General features: G+C 42.0%; 1 protein-coding gene across 2 annotated transcripts in view; it reads right to left on the bottom strand.

Annotated features, from left to right (window-relative positions):
* LOC130372422 (astrotactin-2-like) overlaps nucleotides 1-25,066 on the bottom strand; it is a 270,954-nt gene that overhangs the window by 182,922 nt on the left and 62,966 nt on the right. For both annotated transcript variants that reach the window (XM_056578419.1, XM_056578420.1), the window contains one exon: nucleotides 9,836-10,310. In XM_056578419.1, the coding sequence (XP_056434394.1) occupies nucleotides 9,836-10,310 (475 nt within the window). The remainder of the gene's footprint in view (nucleotides 1-9,835; nucleotides 10,311-25,066) is intronic.

Raw genomic sequence — 25,066 nt, 5'->3', positions numbered from 1 at the left:
GGATATAAAATTTAAAATAAAAAGCCTGCGGCTACGGTCAGAGTTGGTCGCAGTTATGAATTCATAAACTGATTGCGAGCTCTTGACGATGGGTCATCGCCAGGTGAAGCAATGCTAAATTAAACAACATATATTTTAGTGAACACAGGGTGCCAAGCGAATGCTAAATGGAGTTGAACAAAACAATGGCATTCCCACTAGTAGAAAGGTAATTGGTTTTAATGAGAAGACAAAAGGTGATCAGGGCAGTTTGGAAAACTTGCTTTCAAACAATAAATATCGGAGGAACAGACTCCTACTAGTCACCAGTGAAGGCAATGAATCTGATTCAGATTTAATAAATTTTAAAAATCAAGCATGCATTTAAAAGATACTAAGCTACTCGACAGAAGCTCCTGCGGTTTAGACAATTCCAAAAAACACTGACACTGACAACCGACAAACACTTGTGATTAAGTGGTATAAGACATTTAAAATAGTACATTTTCACTTTCAGATCGTTGTTCAAGTCAATATGTTGGCCAGTGTTGACGTTACCTTATGTCACGTTCAGTGACATCAGTCGTATGTTAAACTTCCCTTCCATATGGCATACAAATTGTTGTTGTTTTTGTTTTGCGACTCCAATCACAGTCACTTTCTACTCTACTAGAAATGTTAGCGGTGAAGCCTTTGCTCTTAGAAGTTTGTGTTTATGTATCTTCCCCTGGTCGTGCTTTCATACAAAACATACTAAATGCATGTCTAGCCTGTCCGAAGGATGTTTTACACAACCGTATGCAAATGCAATTATAATGGTGGTACCATTTGTCGTTCCAAAATATATTCTGATGAATAAATATAGTTTGTTAGAAGCTAAACGATTTCCCAAGACACCAAACGACCAGAATAGGGATTTAGAAGAACAGTGAATTTAGAAGAATAGTGAATAAATATTCAGATTTCAGTTGAGGCTTGCATATCTTACAAGGACATATGGATTTTATGCGTTATCTTTTTTTTAATTGCTTTCATAAGGGCTACACTAAATGATTGTTGTCCGTTGTTTTATCTGTTACCTCTTTGCTGACGCTTGTTGTTGTAGTTTACATTACAATGCCAACACTGATGACGCCAAAGGCATAACATGCATCCCGCTGAGAGGCAATTATGAACAGGAAAAAAACACAACGTCTCCTCTTGAATCTACTGTCTATACCTGAATTACCATTTTCGTATATAGAAGTACACAATGAATATTTTAGAGGCCAAGATGAGAAAAGAAAAGTTGTAGTTCTGAATTGTGAAAAGAGGAAAAAGATCAATATATGTATAATGCTGAAGAAATATGTGCACGCATGCAAACATTGTTTGCCAAAGGTAGTCTTAAATAACAAAGAAATCCAAGTAAATAAATAAAAAACATGTATTACAATGCATATTCCATGCACTAATGTGATCAAAACTAAATTTCCATAGCAATGTGAAAAACCTGTTTACCACGACCAGGCTCTATGCGTGTTTGCATGTCGCGTCTGGAGCACTCCGAGGCCCCCCATCCATCCCCTTATATGAGAATAATGACACAACGCCATGCCACAAAACTCTAATGTGACATCACTGATGAAAAATGCCTGCCAACTTGGCACAGTGAAAGCAGCCTGGAGCAATGTTGTGATTAATACCAAACCTGGGTTGTCATCTTCCTCCAGTGATAAATCGCTGGGACTTAATTACAAATACTTTTTGGGGGTTTCGTACTGCACACACAGAAGGACATACAGTTAACTATCCCAACTCGCAGAACTGGCGGTGCCATCGGCGAGCTTACAAAACAGGCAGCCTGGTGTTCCTTGTGTAGGAGTAGTTGCTAGAGGGGATAGACTCCCAGACAAAAGGTATTGAGTTCGATATCATATGGCAATAATCTTCATATAGGTATCCTTGACCAAGATGCCAAACCAAACACCTCCCAGCTCTAAAATAACCTGCATCGGAATTCACTTGAAGATGCTTATGGGTTAAAGCGTTTGCGGAATTACCTACTTAAGTGTAATAGTCGGTAATAACTAATGAACTCAGTGTCATATGAATAATGAACCATTGGAACATACTGTGGAATGTGTTCAAAACCCCCCTGCCATACCAACAGGTGTGCTGTCGATTAAGCATTTACAAATCAATCATTTTGTGACATCACAAGTGGGCGTGTCCACCCAGAAAGATAGATCTACCGACCAGTTGGTGCAGTCCACCTGGTTGGCCGGTAGGTTGATCTACCCATCTATCAACACATCTGGGTGGACACTCCCACTTGGGATGTCACTATAGGGGGTAGATTGTTCTAGATTGACCCGTGAGCTGTCGGGTCAATTGTTCGTCAGTGAGAACAACAGCACCGCTGTGCAGGGCTGGGAGGAAGTGAGCTGCTGGTGCACTGGTCCGAACAAAGTCCGTGGCCATCTGTAAAATGACATCACAAAGTGGCTCCCTTCAAGGGTGTTGGAACACACTCGTTCTAACTCTGATGTCACCGCATGATGTCATCTCAAATAATAGGCCTATTCTTCAGACGATAGTTAAATCTGTATTCATGCTAAGGCTCCAGCATCCCCCAAGTGTAGTGTATGACGCAGCCTTTCTCCAGGAGAAAGGCTGCGTCACCGGGTTTGATACCCTATGTCCGCACGCTACATGGGGGAGTTATGATGCACCGTGCCTGAAGCACACAGACCGACCAAAGCCATATGAACCGTGCATCAGGGCCGAGATGATGCAGTGTTTGGTTCCCGCCGGCTTGCTCACGCACTGTATGCACTTTTTCCATGCTACCACACTCTAAGCATGCGCTGGAGAATGTATGTGAATGTGTGTGTGTGTGTGTGTGTGTGTGTGTGTGTGTGTGTGTGTGTGTGTGTGTGTGTGTGTGTGTGTGTGTGTGTGTGTGTGTGTGTGTGTGTGGGGGTTACATGTGAATAGCTGGATATTGTATTGTCTTGTATTGTTTTATATTATTTTTATAACTCTATTTATTTATAAAGCACCAAGAGGACTGCCATCCAATGTCTCCGTGTCCTGTGCAATGACAATAAAGAATTATATTCTATCCATCTCATGCAACTCTAAATGAGGTTTAACTTGTCGGCATCCTCAAGCCTGGTCATGCCTGGTCTCAAGCCTCACTTTAACGGCACGTGTCTGCGTTCACTGCGAGATGCTTTGCCCTGAAGGTGCCTGCTAAATGACTAAATAATTGCAGTTAATAAATGTACTTGTGGCCCACATTAAGCATGAGGGGCCTCCAGTCTATGCTTTTGCATGCAATAACTCTGTTGATAGAAAACCTGTAGATTGGAGTCTGCGATTTAAGTGGGAGCATATTGTGGGCTTAATCAAGTGTGACAAGGTAAAATGAAGGCATAAAAACATCCTTATTTACATTATCTTTCTAGCTTTTTCATTTCCGGGGCTTGGTTTAGACGGGACAGCACAATTCATGGAGTGAATTTCACTGGGCGCAGCCAACGTCCCTAGTGTACATTACGCTTCTAGTCTAGTAAGCACTTCCCAGTCACTAATGAGATTATTCTGCACATAGAAACTAGGAGTCATGAAGTGGGCATTCTAGTCGGCCAGTCAATGAGGCTAGGTTAGGGTGAAAATATTGTAATACGACGCCGAGGTATAATCTGATTGAACACAGCACTTTAACAGGTAAGAGAAAGCCCCTTCAGTCAAACGTTGAGAGGTTCACGTGGGGTTCATAAATCAATCGGCGTACAGACATAAGGAGAATGCACGTTGTCTCAAAACCATCTTCCTATTTTATTTTTTATTTATAGCCAGACGATCCACCACGAGTAATGGTGCATATCACTCAATGGGGTTTGGGTTCCGAGTCCACCATCACCTCATTCAACCTAATTAGTCTGCTATATGCAAACCACTGATGGGACCGGTGATTGTTTTTCAATTTGCGCAGGTTCGAATGCGTCATTGTGATCGTGGAATATATGAGAGCTGCCCTTCAAATAATGAATGCAATAGGATGCTTTATGTTCTGGATGGGGAAAGAACAAACTAAACTTCAAAATGTATTACCTGCACAAAATGTGGGGAGTGCTGTAGTGCAAAGTGAGGTTGAAAATGTGTTTTAATAAAGCCATATAGTTTAAGACGTAAACAAATGTCAAATGGCCTAAATTAACCTGAAAAGATTTGAAGAGATATCAAAAGTATATGCAGAGTAAAAAATTTAAACATGTACACCATTTTAAAAATGATGAAGTTTGAATACATTTTAGGTAAAATATAGAATAGTTGAGCTGTTGCGATAAGGTTGAATCAAGTTAGTGTAACAGTAAAGTAAGCGTAGGAGAAGTGTGTGTGTGTGTGTGTGTGTGTGTGTGTGTGTGTGTGTGTGTGTGTGTGTGTGTGTGTGTGTGTGTGTGTGTGTGTGTGTGTGTGTGTGTGTGTCTCATCAGTTGTCATAGTTACTTGGAAAAGTGTGTTATTGACGTTATCCTTTCACAACTCGTTCATCGAGATAAGCTCACAAAATGAAAAAGGACTGTGGATTCTTAGCGTTCATAGGACATATCGTATGTGTAGACACCATGACGTCAAGAATATAGTTTCTAAGCACTTTAGCGCACACACCTCGAGTTGTATGAAGGACCTAGCCTGGAGCCATATAAACAGGGTCGCCACACACAAACGCCCGATGCTCAAGAAGATTACAAATCGATGAGTAATTGGCGCACAGAAATAAGCTTTACATTATGTTTCAAGGTAAACATTGACGTTGCGACGAGCGAACAGGACAGCTTTTGTGAAAGCCATCTTGGACTAGAGCGGGTGCCATCGCTCAAAGGAAGGCAATTAAAGCCAACTAAAAATGTACAAAGTGGTTATAAAGCAAGTATGAATGATATCGAAAAAAGTGATTTGTTAAATATCTGAACAAAGTTTAACGATAACAAATGAACAGTTGCGTAGTCTGAAGAAGTTGAAGTGTCAGAGAATGGGCGGACGGCTTCCCTCTCTATTATAGAATTTCAACTTTTAAAAATTAAAGTTGATTATTTGTATCTTTAAGTAAGAAAGGTAAGAGCAGTCTAATCCAAGAAGGCTGACAATTTAAAAATGTCAATGAAGTCTCCAGCCTAAAAACATGTAGGCCTATGAGGAGTTGAGTGCCAAAGTATCGGTATGAATAATAAAGAATAAAGCCTTGGGAGAACAATAGTTGAGCGTTGCATGAGGAACTCGCCTAAATATTTGATGAAACAATTGCCTTTATTGAAACACCTTGGTGAATGAAAGCCATGAGGGGAGAGAGTCATTTTATGCTGAATATATTAATTATAAATGAATTTAATGAAAAAAGTTAGAACAGGAATAGAGAGCTCAAGACTACGGGAGGAAAAAAACACAAGCAACACTCAAGGACTTTGACAAATCACAATGCAACAAAAATGAAATAAAAGAAAGAAAGTAAACCTAGCTAGGTGCATCCAAGTTCCCAAATGCTGTGCACCAGTGCTACACCAAAGTTGACTGTAAGGGCTGTATAGGCTACTGCAGACAATCACATTTCTTTGTGGTAATGGACACTAGTTGTTTGGTTAAAGAAAAAGTATATTTGAGGTACGTTCTGTTTCTGGTTAAAGGAAAATGAAACTACAGCAAGATGCCAAGGTCATTGACAAATTACAACTAAGCAACATTTTAGAGGGTATAAAAAATGGAAATGAGTTAATGTTGGAGGAGCTAGACCTGACAATTGCAAGTGAGCGTGCACTATAGAGACAATTCCTGGACTAAATTTCACCCCAGCAAACTAAAATAGACATTCGACTACTGTTAAGTAAGACTTATTACATGTAGAGGTAAAGCAGAAACCCAATTCCCAACTGTTAGAAATGTAGCATGGGAGTCATTAAATGTGTGGTATTAATGTGTGATCGTGAGTGGGAAAATATAATGAGGAACTTAACACCATGTTTCCTAAACTGCAGATGTCAATAGTTCACACCACTGCGGAAATTGAAGCAGAGAGCAAGGTTGGTGTGAGGCAGGTGTGGGTTGGAGAGAAAGCAGCTCAGTTGGTGGGGTTGGCTGGCAAATTGCAAAGACTTTAGTATCAAAGCCAATAACAGTTAAGGCACTTTCCTGTATCAAACAGCCAAATTAGGCGTGTTTCACAGGGGAGAGGAACATGCAGCAGTGATTCGTTAGTTTAATTATTTTCTCAAACATATTGTTTTGGGGGAATTTTTGCCGTTTCAAGTTGAAAACAAACCCTGTTTAAATACAAAGGAATTTCCAAATCAGTACCTTATTATTATTCTTAGAACCATTTGCATAAGTATTTGGGGTGGTATGTGCTGGTGTCTGAACAGTGAAAGACCCATTCCTCTAAGTTTAAATTACAAAACTTCTGATGAAAGTGGTTTAGTATTGGGAACTCACAAATCTGTTACAGCATTAACCCATATGGTACAGAACACGACTTGTTACATATATATGACAGAATAAAAGTCGGTGGCTTAGAGTTGGACAACTTGTATAGCATTCCTTGCAATCGGTTTTGTCAAAATTAGACTGCAATGCATCAGATAAATAATTCTGGTTAAATTAACAATTGTTCATACATTTGAAAACATTAGTTAAAAACGGTATGATGGAAAATCTGAATCAGGTAAAGAAATATTGAAGGATTAAGAACCTCAACTTGTGGGTCGCGACCCAAAAGTGGGTCCTAGACTTCTTTGTTTTAAATAGGTCATGAGTATGTTGTCAAAAAATAAATAAAAATATAAAATAAAAGATTGTTTTTATTTATTTTTAGCTAGAATAATGTGCTTTGAATGCAGGACTGAAACTGTTTATTTTTCAAAAGGTCAGGATGATATTTTTGTCACAAGCCCATTTGGAGAAATAAATTTGCTTGGTTTGAATTGTATAAAAGTGAGTCGGGACCATGTGAGAATATGGGTCCCAAAGTCAGCGAAGTTGAGAACCACTGGTATAAACCATGTGCATCTCGCAATAAAATGAATATCGGAAATAATTTCAATTTCAAGTTTGGCTTGGGTAAGCAAAAGGTTTAAGTCATTTTAAGCCAGGTTGTTAATCTTTTCCAACTAGTTGTCAACATAATATTGTTAATATATCAGAGATGAATAGATGTAAAATGTATGAAGATTTTTCAGACCCGACCGATCTCTAATGAAAACAAACATTCTTTATCTTTTAGCTATACTAATCTAATGTTGTGGATTAGATAAAATGTTGAGTTGAAAATAGAGCAGTATCTCCAAGCAAGTTCCATTCTCAAAGCAAATCATGTCCGTAGAAGGCTGGCTAGCATAGAGGCACCAATAGTCTAGCATTTCATAAAACATGCTGCATAAACACATTCTGCTTGATTTAACATATTATCCACACCAATGAAAATTCCATGAGGATCATTAATATTTTCTCGTGTTATGAAATCTAATGTAGCAACTTAACATGCCGCTTAGTTTAAATCGCTGACTAAGGCTTCGTTTATTTTTTCCTCTCCAGAAACTGTTTGTCAGGGTGAATTTGAAGGAGAGGGATTATAAAGGACCCGCATTCAGAACATCATTGTGTCCGTCCAAAGGCATCAAGGTGAATAAGCACCTCGGGTGTGTGTTCAACACAATGGGGGGACCTGCTCTGACTGTGATCATCAAGTCACTATTCACTCATTTAACTGGGGTGCAAAGCGATGGGGAGTCCTTGTTGGTGCTGTTTTTTTAGATGCATGATGTCATAAGGTAGCACGTAGGGGCTGTGCGTGCTGCTCTTTGAGGCCAGCAGGTAGGCTGCAGATGGTGGGGTTCGAACACAGAGTACGTCAGCTGGGAGTGTTTTCTGTTCCGGTACCATATGCCACTGATTTTGTTGGTTAACAAAATAACGGGCCGTTGCCGGAATCGCAATTTAAATTGTTAAGAAAACCCCACTGCTGTGGCGTTTCTTTTATTTTTAACAGTTTTGGAAAAAATCTTTATGGTTTGCATTGAGCATAAAGATAATCAAATATTGATCCGGGTCCCGGCAGCAATGCACATTACTGCTACGACACAGAAGATGCACTGAAGCCTCCTTAATACCCTGCACACTGCGCAAGGCGTGTTTCCGTGGTGGACTCCACAATGCCACAGCATTAACACGAATGCTGTGTCTCAGATTTAGTATCTGTTGTCTGAGTAGTAAAGAGTAGCAAGTAGGAGTCCAAATGAGGCATACGTTTACCGGTGCTTCTATTAACCCTAGGCGTAACCTCTCTGGGGACACGAGTTCAGCAAGTGAGGAACGAATGGAGAAAAACGCTGCAATGAATAGTTGTCTAACCGCTGGTAGCATGATTGCTGATCAAGACCCTGGAAGGATTTAAGTGTGCAGTGATACGGTTTAACCGGAGAGCGAGAGAAAGAGGGAGAGAGAGCGAAAGAGAGAGCATGGGAGAGCATGAGAGAGAGAGAAAAAGAGAGAACGGGACAACGAGGAGCGAGAGAGAGAGAGAGTGAGAGAGGAAAGTGACGTGACAGAGAGAGTGCGCGAGAGGCAGCACAACAGAGAGAGAGAGACTGAGCAATAGCCTGCGAGAGAGAGAGACAGAGAAGTATATTGAAAGGGTGCGAGGGGGCTATTCCTGCATTCTACAGACTCATCATCACACGGTCTCGGGCGTACCGCGGTGATTTTCCCAGGCCATGATTTACGATGCTCCAGCTCCCCTCCTCCTCTAAGCCATGGGGCGTCCCACTAAATAACTAAATTGACAGCCCTCATTTGTTTGGTTTGCTCGGTGTGCTATATGGAGGAGTGCCTGGCACCCCCACCCTCTGTGCGAACCTGGGGGGGGGTGCACTGGGGCCGGCATGCCTGGGGATAGCACCATTGAGCAAAGCTGAATGAGGGTCATCTGTCAGCGGAGACACTCAGGTAAAGAATGGCCGGTGGTGTTCAGGGGGAAGGTGAGAGACAAGTGGCTTTTTTGGGGACATTTGGGACCTGGAGATATGACTGAATTGTATTGAAATGGAGGAGCTCTCTTTGTGTGTGTGTTTTTGTGTGTGTTTGTGTGTGTGTGTGTGTGTGTGTGTGTGTGTGTGTGTGTGTGTGTGTGTGTGTGTGTGTGTGTGTGTGTGTGTGTGTGTGTGTGTGTGTGTGTGTGTGGAGTACGGTGTGTGAATGTATAATAATACATGGTAGATGGATTGCCAGCTTGAGTTATTTATGTTTTGTTTTGGGGATTCCAGTACAGTCATTTTTCAAATACAAACAAAGGTCTAAAAGCCCTCTCAAACATGTATCTACAAACATACTGCAGAAATTCTGGACACGAAAAAAAACGCTTTCAAGGTTTCAAAGTGAAACTAAAGATTTATCGCCTGTCGGCCAAAAGCTCACATCAACCACCTCCGCATTATTCAAACCACCAGCAACCAACCGACAAACAATCAGCACAGCTCACCAACGTAGCGACCCTGACACCCCAGACCGACCACTAACACGAAGAACGCAGGTTATCCCACGTGATCACACCTGGCAAAAGATCCCAGTTAGCAACTTGGCAAGACCTCCCCATACACCCCATGTGGATCGCGCACCCCCACCTTTGTTTCATTTGTATTAACTACCTACGACGTGAAAGCTTCCCTATAAGAATCACGTACACCCATCGTCTCAATGAATGTATTCTTGGTAACTTTTCTGCCTGTATCGTCCCATGACCATGCTCTAAAATGAAATCGTAATATTTTCCCAGCCAAAGGGTCTTAAAAATAAGTTATTCTTCATCGCGCACCAAACTCACCTCTTTTGTCGGCGAAGCTCATGTTGAGGCCGTCCTCCTTGCGCATGGTGTCCGAGTGCACTCCGTTAAAGTGCACCTCCTGGCCGTGCGCCTCGCGGTAGTCCTCCTGAAGCCCCCCCGCCTTGCCGTCGCACAGGTTCAGGTGCTGGTGGTGCAGCTGGTTGGGGGTGGAGTTGTGCGAGAGCCCCACCAGGTCGTCCTCGTCGCAGTCGTAGTCGTCCAGGATGGGCGTCTCGCGGATGGGCACGCCGATGACCGAGTTGCCGTGCTGGTGCTGGCCCCGGGCCGAGGAGCCCCCGCGGTAGCTGTCGCGGCCCTGGGGCCCCAGCAGCACCGAGGGGATGTAGTGGATCTCGTGCGTGGCCTCGGTGCTGGCGCTCTTCTGGGGCACGCGGCGGCGCTTGCACCAGCGGTGGCGGGTGTAGAGCACCAGGGTGAAGAGGAGGATGAGGAGGAGGAAGGCGATGAGTCCCCCCTGGGAGAGAGGGACAAAGACGGAGAGTCTATTAAAGAAACGATGGGGAAGGTTGAATTTAAAGCAGAGACTATGTGTATACGTTGTCATCGATTTGAGGAGCGTAGCGGATATTGAGGTTGAAGAGGGTGGGATAGGATGTGAATGCCCACAGTCTTTTGTTGAGTTTTAGTGTAAACCTTGAATGCCGTTGCACAGTGTACATATAAAGTGGGCAAGATCTTAAATTGTGCATTTTTATTATATTATGTTCTGTTTATCAGCGGGGAAGATGTGAATTAGGTGGAGGAAAGGGATAAGCCTCCCCTTGGAAATAAATATATAAATAATAGGCAATGAAAAAGTAAATAAAACCAATTGAAAGTAGTATGAAAGCAGATTGGCCGCTGAAGAGCTTAAGACTACAGTCAGACGAGAATGACAATGTGATACGAAGGCTCACCTGTTTTTTTTATTTTCATTACTTTGTATTACTTTATGAAACCTATAAATCATATTGAACTCTTGAGGTGCAAGGGCTCAAACAATCGGTAAATAATATTTTCAGCGCGAGGAAGAGGACAATCGGGGGGAAGACCAGAAAGAAACAGACAAAAACAAGATATGAAGATTATAAGGAAGATGAAAGGAATAGCTTTATTTTTTGGATTGTTTTGTGCTTTGTGTGTCGCATACTGATAATTTCACATTGTCACCGCAAAGTATAAATAGTTCCCTGTCTTAAAATGTGTGTCCTTATGTATGGCGTTACAGTCTGGAGATTATGATTAGCAGGAAGAGAGCAGGAAAGAAAGAAAAAAAAAAAAAAATGAAACCAACAAAGCAACAAACAAATTGGTAAATCACGGTTGGAAATGTGTCGATGTGCTGCGATTATGCAGTCGATGAAGAGGATAATGCGGAGCGCAACAGCCAAGGACCAATCAGAGACAATGGTGGAGACGGAGGTCTGAGGCAGAGAACATGGGTGCCCTCTATTCATCTCTCTCTCTCTCTCTCTCTCTCTCTCTCTCTCTCTCCCTCTCTCTCCCTCTCTCTCCCTCTCTCTCTCCCTCTCTCTCTCCCTCTCTCTCTCTCTCTCTCTCTCTCCACACCCCAACATGGGGTGTGTTATCTGACACTCACACACACAAACAGTCACACACAAACATACTCAAGCCTACTCTCTCTCACATACATAAACACAAAGACAAATGCTCTCTCAGACACACACACAAATCTCTCTCTCACACAAACACGTTCTCTCTCAGAGACACACACACACACACACACACACACACACACACACACACACACACACACACACACACACACACACACCAACAATAACTTCTCTCCCACACACACACAATGACTTCTCTCCTACACCCTCCAAACATACAGCAGTCCAATGGAGATGGCTGAAGTGGTGTGACGGTTGGAGGAGCGACACAAGGCACAGTGTGGTCGTGTGCATGAGAGCCTGTCACGCTCTCTCTGCTGCAGCCCTCGCCACGCTTATGCACATTCACTAAGGCGCGCACACACACACACATTATCTCAGACCACCACACACACACACACACACACACAGTTCCGGATCAGTCCTCGTTAGCACCATTCAAGGACCTTGAAGCATCCTCCTGAAGTACACTGAATAATACACTTTAACCTTGGGCACTCAGATACAATGCCATTAGAGGGATTTCAATGGACACATTCAGACCATAACATAGAGACTACATACTCCAAAAAGTATTACACAAGGTAAACACACAGTGTCACACAGTGTGTGGAAAGTAAACACACAGTGTGTGGAAAACAAGAAAAACCTTTCACCTTTCATTTCGTCACGCCGCATTCAGGCCCACACACGGATTGAAACTCGATCGCGCCGCACAAAGAAACGCAAACTATGAAAAACAAACGCACACACACAGCGCCCAATCCATCCGGATCACGGAGGCACGCTGCGAATAAATAAAACAAACCAGAGCGACACATTCATCACATTTAATATTCCGTCTTCATGAGGAAAACAAACCACGATCAAATTATAACTCACGCGCCATGGGGCCGTCGTGCATTAATCACACATCTCACACACACACACACACACACACACACACACACACACACACACACACACACACACACACACACACACACACACACACACACACACACACACACACACACACACACACACACACAAAGAACCACGTGCGGTGTGCGCTGCGGTCAGGAGAACTCCATTCATCCATCCAAGGAATGGCAGCTATGAAACACACACACAAGCTGCAATCTCCTCACTCGAAGAGTCAAACTCAAGTTCGTCAGCCACACAGAGAGGGCTCCGTTACTCGTTCATCTCGTTGGCGAAATGCAACGGAAAGATATGAAGGACTTGAAGTGTATCATACTGATTTTACGTCTTGTATTTTACATTTACATTTAAGCCTTTTAGCAGACACTTTCATCCAAAGTGCCTTACAATAAACAATAATAAACATTTGTCAGAAGAGAGAGAAACAATATATCGCTGTTGGTTCAGTGCCGATATTCATAGAAACAAGTGCCAAGCACTTGCAATTGCTAGGTTAACCCCTTCCCCGTATACAACATAGATAGCGGAGAAAAGATTCTACACAATGCCATGTAGTATTTTTAAGTGCTAGAACGTCCAGCATTCAATTAGTGCGTAAGTGGGTGTTTTTGGAAGAGTAAGGGAGGATAATGCGCAGTGGGGGTAAGGGACAAAGGCTAATCAGTATCAGATGGAGCACTATTGCCAGGTGAAGTTTGCATAGATGAGAAATATTTTCGGAATCTTTGGTGCGTTGGATAAAATGAAACAAAAAAATACAAAAAGCAACAGTACAAGGGTCTTAAAGAAATAAATGAAGATATGAAACAAACGTATATAATATACACATGTAAATAATGAGGGAAGCATGTTTGCATGGACCAATGGCTATAGGATACAGGATACATTACATCTAGCCAATTATTAATCTAAATGTGCTTTAATGTGGCTGTAAATTACAACATGATAGCTAATCATACAATTAAATACACAGAGGCTATCCTATACTCAAACACTCTGAACACTCTGTTCAAACAGAGAAAATGGCTCCGGCAGTGTAAGCCGAACAGCCTATTACCTATGCTAAGCAAGAACTCTTTCAATGGCACTTTTCATTTCCTGTATCTCCTTGGTTTTTTTGTGTCTGGCGAACCTGTTCCCCATTTAATACTGACTTCTCTCAGTCCCCCAATTTGCTTTGTTTGATCACATCTTGTTCTGCCCTCTCTCAGGGCAATAGCTTCTCTCCGATTCACAATGGCACACGGAGCCACGGGGGGACTTTCCTGTTCATCTTAAGACCATACAAAAGGACTAAATCCCTGCTGCTTCTGTCCATCTCCATGGGAGAGGACAAATGCTTGAGCTCTTCCAACTTAATGTCGGATGAAAAACATTGCCTTTATGTCAGTCTACACAAAATAGAGGGAGAGAGAGAGAGAAAGAGAGAGGGAGAGAGATAGAGGGAGAGAGGGAGAAAATAGAAAAGCCGATCAGAGAGATGTACAGAGACGCATCTCTCTCTTTCTTGTCTCATGGTAGCTTGACACTATTTAGCATCGATCAACTCTATATAGGATTTATTGTGCAAAAACTGCAACTCAAAGAGTGTGATAGTATAAACATGTTTTATTCAAAGATTTTCTAACCATCAACAGAATGGCAAAGGTACACAATATACAAACAAACCCGGTAGCCTTCCAGTACCAACGCCGTCCACACTGCTCCATTATTAGTTCTGTTTACTTCTGGAGACAAAAGGCCCAATACTTTTGTCTCTTCCAAGTCCTACTTATCCCTGTTTTGTTCCTTGTTGTGGCTCACTAGCCAGGTCGCGACAAATTGTTTCTGGTTCCAAACAGTGAAACAGTTTGCCTCACAGTTTGGAAGCCGTCTAGCGAGAGGGAGGCTTAGCTCTCCGCGCTCAGCCTCGAAGGCCTGCTGTCGTGTGCATGTTCTCGCCGCGAGACGCCACCCCTCCGAAACACAAATCCCTCTCCCTCTATCTCTCTCTCTCTCTCCCTCACACTCTCATCCCCTCTTTCAACTTCTCTCAATTGTGTTCTCTCGGTTTTTCTTTCGCCTGACCTTCCAACATGTTGGTGCGAACCAACTACTCCCCCTCCCTCATCCCCCTTCGCGCCATGTCGTGCCGCCCTCTCCCTCCTCTCCCTCCTCTCCCTCCTCTCCCTCCATCCTCTCTCCCAGTAGGAAGTTAAAGTGCCATGTGCCAGAGCATCTGCTCTTCATTCCCGGGTTTCCAGGCGGAGAGGTCCCCGAGCCAATAACAGGCCTTAGATCACTGCTTACTGTTACCAGGCTAGTTACTCGCCTCAGGGGAAGACTTCCTATCAATTACCCGGGGGTTGGACGGAAGGGACGGTCCAATCAACACGTTTAGATTCACAAGGCATTCATAGGCATGCTGATGATAAAACTGATGAGATTAAATTTAGTTTCTATACGTATATATCATTTTTATGGATAATTTCTTATTTATATATTAATGTAATAGGATTTCCATTTTAGACTGAAATATGTCAGTTTGTGCTAAACTGGTGGGAAATTGACTCTACCCAAGGATATACTTAACAATTGCAGGGAAAAACTAATTAAAAAAGGGTCTTCTGAAAGCCCAAGCATATTCCTCATGAAACTGAATATAAAATCATGTAATATTCCACTTTTCAAACATCATTGAAAACCAATTTAAAAAACTAATGTTGACATTGTAGCACCAACCATTGTTCTGGAAGGTTAGCTAGAGATAACAATAAAACTGTCATTGATCACGGTTTGGCAGATGAAAAATATTGGCCCGAGCGCAAATCCGTCGTATTGTCTAAATCCTTGGAAAATGGAGTTTCAAATACAGTCTAGGTGTTTATATTTGAATAACACAACCAATTACAGTGCAATTGAAAACCGGGTAATAAACGTAGAATCCACCTGCACTCCTCCAGCCTTGAAGCCATGCAAATCAGCAGAGACTTTGTAGCCAAACCAAGCCTCCCTGCCTAATCACAAAACATGATTACGCCCGGATTGAAAAGTGCATGAAAACCTTCTTCCGATTAAGTGGAAATCTGGGGGTCGACCTTTCCGCTCTGCCTCCGCTGTAGAGGAACAAGCACACGTTTCAATCATCCCCTCTCCTCTCTTATCCCTCTGATAAAAGCCCCCCTTCTAACGCTACCCCCCCCAGTCCCTCTCTCTGTCGCTGTGTGTTGCCGGAATATGACTTAAGACGATGGAGAACCATAGGAATCGCAGGGAGAATGTAGACATTGAGGGGTTTCAAACTCCAGCAATTGGAGCGCAGAATAAGAAAAGTGTTTATGACACAAATAATACACGTTAACCTTGTGCACTCTGATACGACTTGAGAAGGACTTTCACAATGCTAGCCACTGATGCAGACGTTGGGTAAAGTCAACAAAGAAACATAAACTGCACCTTGTGAACAACGTGCGAGGGAGGACCCAGAATGCTATCGAGGTCAGGTTTGGTATATTTTTCCCAAGACTTTTGCGATTCAACACGGAATTGACTTCTCTCCATGCAGCTCCTACACACCCCGACACCTTACTCTAAATCTGTCACCTCTGAGGATTGCGCCTCACACTCCTTCCTCCTGACGGAACGCCAGATAGCATACCCTAGCCAAGGATTGTGGGGTCCTGATAGGAGTGTGAAGTTAGAAGCGGCTGCAGTGGAGCTGAAGCATGGACAGTGAGCTAGACAGAGGATTACATGGAAAGGGATGGCATGGCAACGATCAGTTGATGCAAATGCCGGTTTGTTGAAATCCTCAGGTGAAAAAAAGGATGGGCAAAATAAATGCAATGCTACGCTTAAGCCGAGACAGGATGTACTTCATTAATCCCACAACGGAAATGTGGGTGTCACCGTGGAGGTACACGGCGGTAATAGGAATTGAAAAATAGATTCATGTTTAAAGTAAGAATAGCAAAAAATCTACAAAGAATGGTCAATTTGATTCTAATTAAAATATCTCTGCCAAAAATATGATTTACGGACTACAGTAGTTATAAAAAGCAATGGGTCTCATGCAACTATCGTACTTACGTATTTCCATTTCCGCCATGAGCATTGATAAATGCGCCAATTTGATTTATTGGATGCATTAGAGAGAACAAACGCGTTATATATCTTGGATATATTGGAATTCAAAAGAGCAAGACTCAACTGGAAGACAAAGCCGACGGCTAGACGGCTGCTGGCTTGAGCAACAAAAAATGTGCATGTGAAATTGAAAATTGGTGGATCATTATAATTATTCTATTTGTTATTTAGCCTCAAATGACACAGAGGTAAGACTCACATCTTGTAAATTGGTCAACAGAAGGAGCTCAAAGTGCTTCAGAATCTGTCTTATTTAAATTCTGAAAAATAGCTACAATGCATTAGAGAATTGTGCCATGTCCTTTTTTTTCTTTAACCTATTTTAGCCTCACTGAGTATGTACACACAAAACGGACAAGCGCAGCAAAAGAGGTGGGGTTTCTGGGCCTCCCATCATGTTTGCCATGGATTTTGTTCCCTTTTCTTTTTTTACATGTTTGCACCTCCCACACCCATGCTGGTGGCAACAGGGAAAGACCCATGGAGAAGGGAGGGGGAGGGCTTTTCCTCATTAGGAAAAGTCCTCCCACCATGTTTGCATAAAGCTGCTGGAGACATGTACCTTTGAGATACATGTATGTCTTGGTTTTGTGCGTTTATGTGTTTCACTAATGTACAACTGTAGGAAGATCTGTAGGCTATTATAGTTTGCTTGCTCACATTTATTTAGAAAAAGCTACATGTTTGTGTGTTTGTTGCGTGTCAGTTCACAAACAAACATGTAAATAAAGGCAACGATTTGAATACTAGTGTATGCGCATATTTAATAGCAGTTGAGATTGCTCCGAGGTCATCTTTAGATTTTAGAACAATGCGTTAGATTACAGGACAGCGTTTAGCAAAACAATATCTTACATAAAAATAAGATTTTATATTGTGTTTGAATTCTGCTCTTGGGCTATTGTTTTGTCGAAGCGGCATCGTGTGGAGAAGGAGCTTTCTGCGTTATCAAGTCAATGCCCTCTGGGTCTGCATACACTTACAGCTCCTCTTGAAAAACCCAGAGCTTTGGATGTTTTGGAAGGAGATCACAGAACATAAAAAAAGGCCTCAGTAATAGCTTAGAGAGCCCATGTCTGGTTTGATTTCGGATCACACACTGCAGCCAAATGCCCAGAGCTCTGCCCCGGCCAGCCCTTCCAGAGACGTCTGCAGGGTCCTACAGACCTGTGAATACATGTCCGACGGAGAACTTTGTCATTCAGTCAAAATGTAAGGACATACATGTCCAGTTCGACAACACTGAACCAATCCCAAGTCTCGTTTTGCCTGAGCGAATTGAGTATGCGTAATTTTATTTATTTATTTAGTCAGTTTGTATCAAAGGCAGAGATATGCATTCATGTTTTACTGCCGATAGCACTGACACTTAATACCAGTTGCGGACAACGATAGTGGAAGACAAGTTATGCATTAGCATGCAAAAGGGTTAATTATAGATTTCCCCCCGCAAGCACACCAGACAGTGCATTAACAAACAGGCTTTCAGAAATAGAAAGATATAGTTATACCGGAAAGGCATCAAAGGAAACACGTACAAAGGCAAATTACATCAAGTTGATAGTAAAGTAAGTATAACATCAACAACAAATGTCTTCCATCCTGGCTTGATGTGGCTACTGCACACAGATTTGTTGTGGATCATTATTCATGAATTAACTTTTTAATTTACATATTGCCAATCCCACTGGATTCATGTTCTTTAACCAGAAGGTGTTGACATGGTTTGTCACATTTGGAGAATTGCATTTCTCAACGATTCACCGAACCTGTATTCTAGTGTTAGGATTTCAACAGTACAATTAAATGCCTGATAAATAAATTGTAGCTTTTTTCTTATTACCATGACTTTCAATTCTCAGTAATAGTCCCAGCATCCTAATAATGATATAATATAATTATAATTATTCTGTTTGTTATTCAGCCTTAAATGTCACATTCGTAACCCTAAAGTAGAGTAAATTGGTCAGGAGAAGGAGCTCAAAGTGCATCCGAAACTGTCTTATTTAAATTCTGAAACATAGCTACGCTGCAATTACAGAAATCTGCCGTCTCCTATTTTGTCTTAGTTGCTTTTTTTCATGCCATTGCTGATTTGAACACACCTAGAAATCTCTTCACATAAAACAAAAAGAGTCTTTACAAATGATACGTAATTCATTTGTGAAACTCACCTGTGGGCCAATGCTACACGTCATTCCAAACCTTTTTAAACCCACTTCCCTGACTGTTTACCCCATCTTGTTCATTAAGGCACAAAAACAGCTTGGGAGAATGTGTGAAATAAATGTCTTGTGTTAGGGAAATGGTTAGTCAATGGGCACCCTTGGTTTTCCTACCTCTGCCTTAGATCAGACACGGTGCTGGGGTGATGTTTCTGCCTTTAATGATATCCCATGATGCTCCCTGCTTGCATGGTAACCAAATATAATTGCCTGATGATCATGCATCGCTGCATGCTCATTACTGTGGCAAATTAGTGCTGCTGGAGAACCGGGTAGTTTCTCTCTCCCTCTCTCTCCCTATCTCTCCCCTACACCATCCATCTCGCTCTCTCCCCCTATCTCTCTCTCCCCCTCTCCCTCTCCCCCTCTCCCTCTCTCTCTCTCTCTCTCTCCCCCTCTCTCTCTCTCTCCCCCTCTCTCTCTCTCTCTCCCTCTCTCTCCCCCTCTCTCTCTCTCTCTCTCTCTCTCCCCCTCTCCCTCTCTCTCTCTCTCTCTCTCAAACAATCACAAGATCTCCCACTCTCTCATACACCGTCTCCCTCTCTCTCTCAAACAATCATATAATCCCTCTCTCCTTCCCTCACTCTGCCTTTCAACACATTATCCTACACTCATTTTCTTTTCTAACCCCCCCCCCCCCCAACCCCCAAAGATAAATTATATCTTACAGTTGAGAAAGACAGCTGCCAACAGACTTGCCCTTTGCTGTGACATTCTGAGAGAAAGATTTGATTAGCAAGCTATTGCCAATATTTGTGTTGGCGCAACACAAGGGGTGGCGACTAGTACATGGAGGCCTTTGAAAAATATGTTAATAGGAGGACCAGGGAGATGGTGTGGCTTTGACGAGGGGGGTGGTGGCATGGAGAGTGAGCAGGGCTGATGGGGGGTGATGGGGGGGGGATTGAGTGGGCTGCTGATGTTTTCTGCTCTACGGCTAAGGCAAGTGTCAGGCCATTTAGTTGCGGCCGTTGTGGCCTGATTGCACAAAGCCACAAGCCACAGAGACAAAACAGACCAGGGATGGTTTGATTAGGGTGTGAGGGTGAAACTTGAGTTTAAATATCCCCTCATAAACGATGCCCTTGCTTTGAGGGTGCAGCGGTGGGAGAATCTGTTTTTTTGTACTAAAGCCGTTTCTTCTTGTAGTAGCTGATCAGGCGCAATGGCAAAATATAGTCGACACTAAAGGGAAAAGTCTAGATGAACTAAAAAGATTGTGGTGGAGTGTTTTGTTTTTTTAAGCAGAGCATTTCAGGTTTCCTTTTAACCTAAAAATGATTTACTGTTAAATTTGCTGCTGCCATTTGCCTTTAAGTGATACGAGGTGTGTGTGTGTGAGTGTGTGTTGTGTGCAGCAGATACGTGTTCACTTCTGTTACAGCAACAACCAGAGGCAGTGGCAGCAGGGATTTCAACCCGTGTTCTATCCCTTTGGGTTGGGTTGGGGCCTTTATTCCTATCTGCAGCTGTCGGCAGAGTGTTGGCACAACAGCTCGTGAGCGGTTGAGCTGTCAGAGAGGAGCTGCGAGCTAAAGGGGCAGAACCCTTGTCCGTTCATGCCAGATAGGCTACTATCAAAACTCCACTTTAACCCAGGCTACATGAAAACATACAGACACACATATACAGAGAGGCACAGATAACAGCATACATAACGCCAGACGCGTACACACCTACTCGTTTCCCATCTCAAACCAATCTCGTGTCCCCGTCCACAGTATGGGCTCCCTGTTCCAGATTAGATACACCACCGCTCTCAGAGTTACGCTAACATGGAGGTACAGCCGTAATGTGTTGTCTTTCGGTCAGAGCAGAGCCATATAAGAGAAAGGGAGAGATAGTGTAATTGAAGAGAGAGAGAGAGAGAGAGAGAGAGAGAGAGAGAGAGAGAGAGAGAGAGAGAGAGAGAGAGAGAGAGAGAGAGAGAGAGAGAGAGAGAGAGAGAAAGAGAAAGAGAAAGAGAGAGAGAGAGAGAGAGAGAGGTTAAAACATGCTAATAGATGCTAGGGTTGAATAGTATGCTTTCAGACCAATTCTAAACAGCACAGATGCAGCTTCATTCATTAATTGCTGATAGCAAAAGCACATCTGGTGCCATTAGCTCTGAGGGGAAGAAAAACAAGTTGTTTAAAAATGCATTAATGGGAGCTGTGCCAAGGACCGTGGACTTCCTAGAGACCATTAAAAAAAGTTTTGCTAGGAATAAAGAAAGATTTACAGAATAGACCGAAGCAGTAGAATGATAAAATGGTATTCTTTTCAAGATAAGATAGCTAAGAGGTCAACATCTTTCTGAGTGTATGGTTTAGCATTTCTACAAGGCTCAATAGTGTCAAATGTTTCCTTTGACAATAAAGATGTTGTCTTTTTCTTGATTTGTATAATGCATGCTGGGAGTAGTAGGCCTATGCCATGATTCCTCGCAAGCTAGATTCAGAAATGCTGCATTATCAGAGCTAAGCATAAATCAGGCATGTGTTGTTTGTAGTTGGGTCATGGGTAATGGGCTGCGTTCCATAATCAAGACAGAAAAGTCAACAAGGAACATATTTTATACATCAAATTCCTGTTTTTTAAAGCCCAAATGAAAGAAAGCAACACAGTTAAGCGTTAAGAGTTTTTTTGAGTCCGATGAGAAGTCGAGTTTCAGATTGTATATCTTTGTATGCTTAACAATTATTCGCCGAAGCCAAAGTGAATATTCACGGAGCCTTAGGCGAATAATTGTTTTAGTATATGCTACACGTGAACACTCCCAAAATTAAACAAGACAACACTTTTTGCTGGGATCTATATGTTTTTATTAGAGGTTTATTTGTTTTTATTAGCGTGACGAGACAACAGTTGAGCGCTTTTGCGATGAAAACAATATCACGAGTTTGTGATATCAATCATGGGATATGGCCCAATATCCCGAGATAGCGAGCCAATCAAATTGCGCCATTTTAGGCGGTTCACGTTTAGCATATTCTAGAAGCATATAGCCTGGCATCGGTTGTGGCCAGTAGTTATTGAGATGTGGGAGGGAATTCTGGGAAGAAAGGTAGACAATATTTTACTATTCACACATGGAACAAATAATTATAATTTGAGCAAAGAGAAATTAAACAAAACTAATGGAAAATGAAGGAAGAGTTAAAGATTAATTTAAACTCCCTTGAAATAAAATATTGAAAAAATAAGGTATGCACTGGTGGTTAAGATGATGCTAATGCTAGCTACAGGGAAGGCTAGAGGCTGCCGCTGTATGAAACAAACACGCCTTAATAGGCCTACTGGTGATTGTCTTCGACCAGATCGTCGCTAGAGGCAAGAACTTGAAAAATTAAACAATGAAATGATGTGCTGTCATTAAAATGGATTCAGTTGAACACAAAAGGAGCAGGATGGTGTAATAGGTAATCCCATGTGAAAGCTACTGGGATTTATTCCCAAAAGTCAGCAGCCAACATGTAGGTTGTTCTTCTTGACCAAGATGCCTGTACCCTACCTGCTGATTAATGACACTTGTTTAATTAACTTTAACTCTCTTTGGATTAAAGGGCTGGAAGGAGCCAGTGAGTCCACTGTTTCAGAAGGAATTCAAACACTTTGCTCTTAGAAAAAAAATAGATTTTGGCAGAGAGTTTCAGGAAAGAGGGGGTGGGTTATCCCTACAGTTACGACCCACGCCAACTTTATGATACTTTTTTAGCTCCGTCGTTGTGTAACTGTTATGAGCGGTATAATAAGCAATGTTGCATATGAAATCCTCCATATACCGTAACATTATACTATAGGTATCCAGGAAGCCTAACCCTCACTCGGATGCATGTATTTAATAGATCGCTACTCAGATGGAGCTTCACTATCAACACACACCAAGGCGTACTGTAAGGGTCCGAAAAAAAAAAAATCAGCCGCTGCCCAGACCTGCCTCTGCTGCAGGGTGGAACTTCAACATTGTTTTTTTGGGGAATGGCAAAAACATAGGATTTAATCCCTTTTTCTTTTAATGGGGATTTATATCATTAACCATGATAAAATGGCGTTGATTACTACACTGGTTTTGGGTTCACAGGCTCTTTAAATAGCAAAAATAAAATAAAAGCTGCAACTTAATGAAAATGGATAGCAACAACTGCCTTGATACTAACATGGACATATCTGCATTGCAACAGAAGGAAGAAAATGGTGGAGGCAGTGCACAGCAGGCAATGTTGACCAGTGTCTTCCACCGGGCCTTATACAAACGCTCGCCAAATTCCAGTGAGTAATAGGCTGCTTCATTGTGCCAACTGTTGCATTCTGAATCCAATCGATACTAGCTTGTGCTTATTTAATGTGGCCAGAGACTTCTGTGTAAATCCTAAAATCCTCATAAACATGGTTGTAAACTAATCTAGTTAATATAGTACTCTAGTTATTGGACGATTCGTGGCCAGGACCAATGGCTTCATATTATCTTGAACAGTCCCTCTATCTAAGCATTCCAGCTATACGTAACCTTTGTGTGAGTTATAAAGAATTAACTTGACGGAAGGTAAAACTAAGACTGCCAGCATAACCATTTCAGCTTTGCACACAATCTATGAACAGCAAACGCAGGAAAACATGAACCAGCAATATCCGGTGTTCATGTTTTTTCAATGTCCTAGCACACTTCCTTTGTCGAATGAAATCCAACCCGGCGACAAACAGCCAACAGTAAGCTATTTCAGTGCAGTCCAAAGGATTTTCTCCGAACTGCTCGGTTACATTCTGGAGTTGCTACAAATTGTTAATCAATACAAGAATCGTATTAAGTCCATAAATGTTAACATGTCCTTTATTATTACCAGATGGGAATTTAATATATTCAAATAATAAAATTAACTGTATTATATATAATAAACGACATGTCTAAAACATACAATGCTTTGTTAGTTTACATAGATTTAACTGAGCCATGTTTGTTTTGAATGTCAGCCTCATCCTCAGATTACCACTTAATAGTCTTGACGACCCTCCTACGCTAGCTGTGTGTGCATCTGACAGCTGTACATAGACACGCAAACATGCCAACGCAGGGATGCACACACACACACACACACACACACACACATACACCCCACTGGGTAGACGCCAAGAAAAAACAATGCGTTGCTTACACACTCCGAAATGTACACACAAACACATTTGATTCAATAATCCCCCTTTCTGCACCAGCACCTTCCTTTTTCTCCCCTGAATCCTATGAACTCTTTGTCGCCATCGGTAACTGTTGCCCCGGCAACAGAATAGAAGGTGAATGAATGGGCAGTGTACGTAGGCCGAGAGAGTGTTGGAGGCATGCAGCGACACTTTAACCAAGGCTTGGATTTCCAATTTTTTATTTTTTTTTTCATTTTCCTAGCCTTTCAACTTTTCACAGGAGAAAACATGTTTGCACCTATTTCTGTACACTTTCCAGCACACAATCAGAGGCTCTCTTTCATATTGACACGGACACATCTGGGCAACCAGACCTAAGGTTGTGTATCTGGTTGTGGGTCTAGTGTTTAGATGGATGCCTGATAGGAAATCTGCAAAATAAACATCACGTGGTTGGGATATTCATGGATGGAAATAGGAGCAGTTAAACTTACAATAAATGAAATTAAAAAGAACATCAATGCAATTACTCACATGTGCACACACACACCCACACCCACACAGGTATTCTTGACGATCTAATAAGCACAATAGACTGCACATGCAGCACTAAGTGCAAAGCAATACCATTATTATTATTATTGTTTTTATAAACACCCTCCACCCAGCGGATGCAAATGCACTTTTACACACTGAAGTGCATTTTAATCATTCGACAAAGGCTCTGCACAGTTGAATGCCTCATATCCAAGAAGAAAACTGCCATGGCTTAATAATAAATACAACTTTCAATAAGAAATCACTGTGAAAGCTAAATGAATGAATAAATAAATAAACAAATAAAAAGGGCGATCATCAATCACTGTGCACTGAGGTATTGCCGACGTGGGAGAATGCATTATAGTGTCAAGATAAGACTGCGATATCCTCACTCACCATTTTGACAGATGATTGCGCCCTGGCAATTATTGGCGGGGGAGTGATGGAATGAAAAATACATAAGTTACGTGCCATTGTATAAAGAGCTGGGTTTTAACAAACCGCTGAATAGACTGTGATTAGATTATGTTGTGTGGCAACTGGATTATATAAAAAATATTTTTTTCTGCAAGGAATTCATATTTATTTTTCAAATTAATGTAATATCCCAAAATAATCATTACTTATACATTAGCAACCTAATTATTAAACCCCTCAAGTGATTT

The sequence above is a fragment of the Gadus chalcogrammus genome, chromosome 19 (genome assembly GCF_026213295.1).
Source record: "Gadus chalcogrammus isolate NIFS_2021 chromosome 19, NIFS_Gcha_1.0, whole genome shotgun sequence".
In the NCBI taxonomy this organism is placed as follows: Eukaryota; Metazoa; Chordata; class Actinopteri; order Gadiformes; family Gadidae; genus Gadus; species Gadus chalcogrammus.
This window is presented reverse-complemented; position numbering and strand designations above follow the sequence as displayed.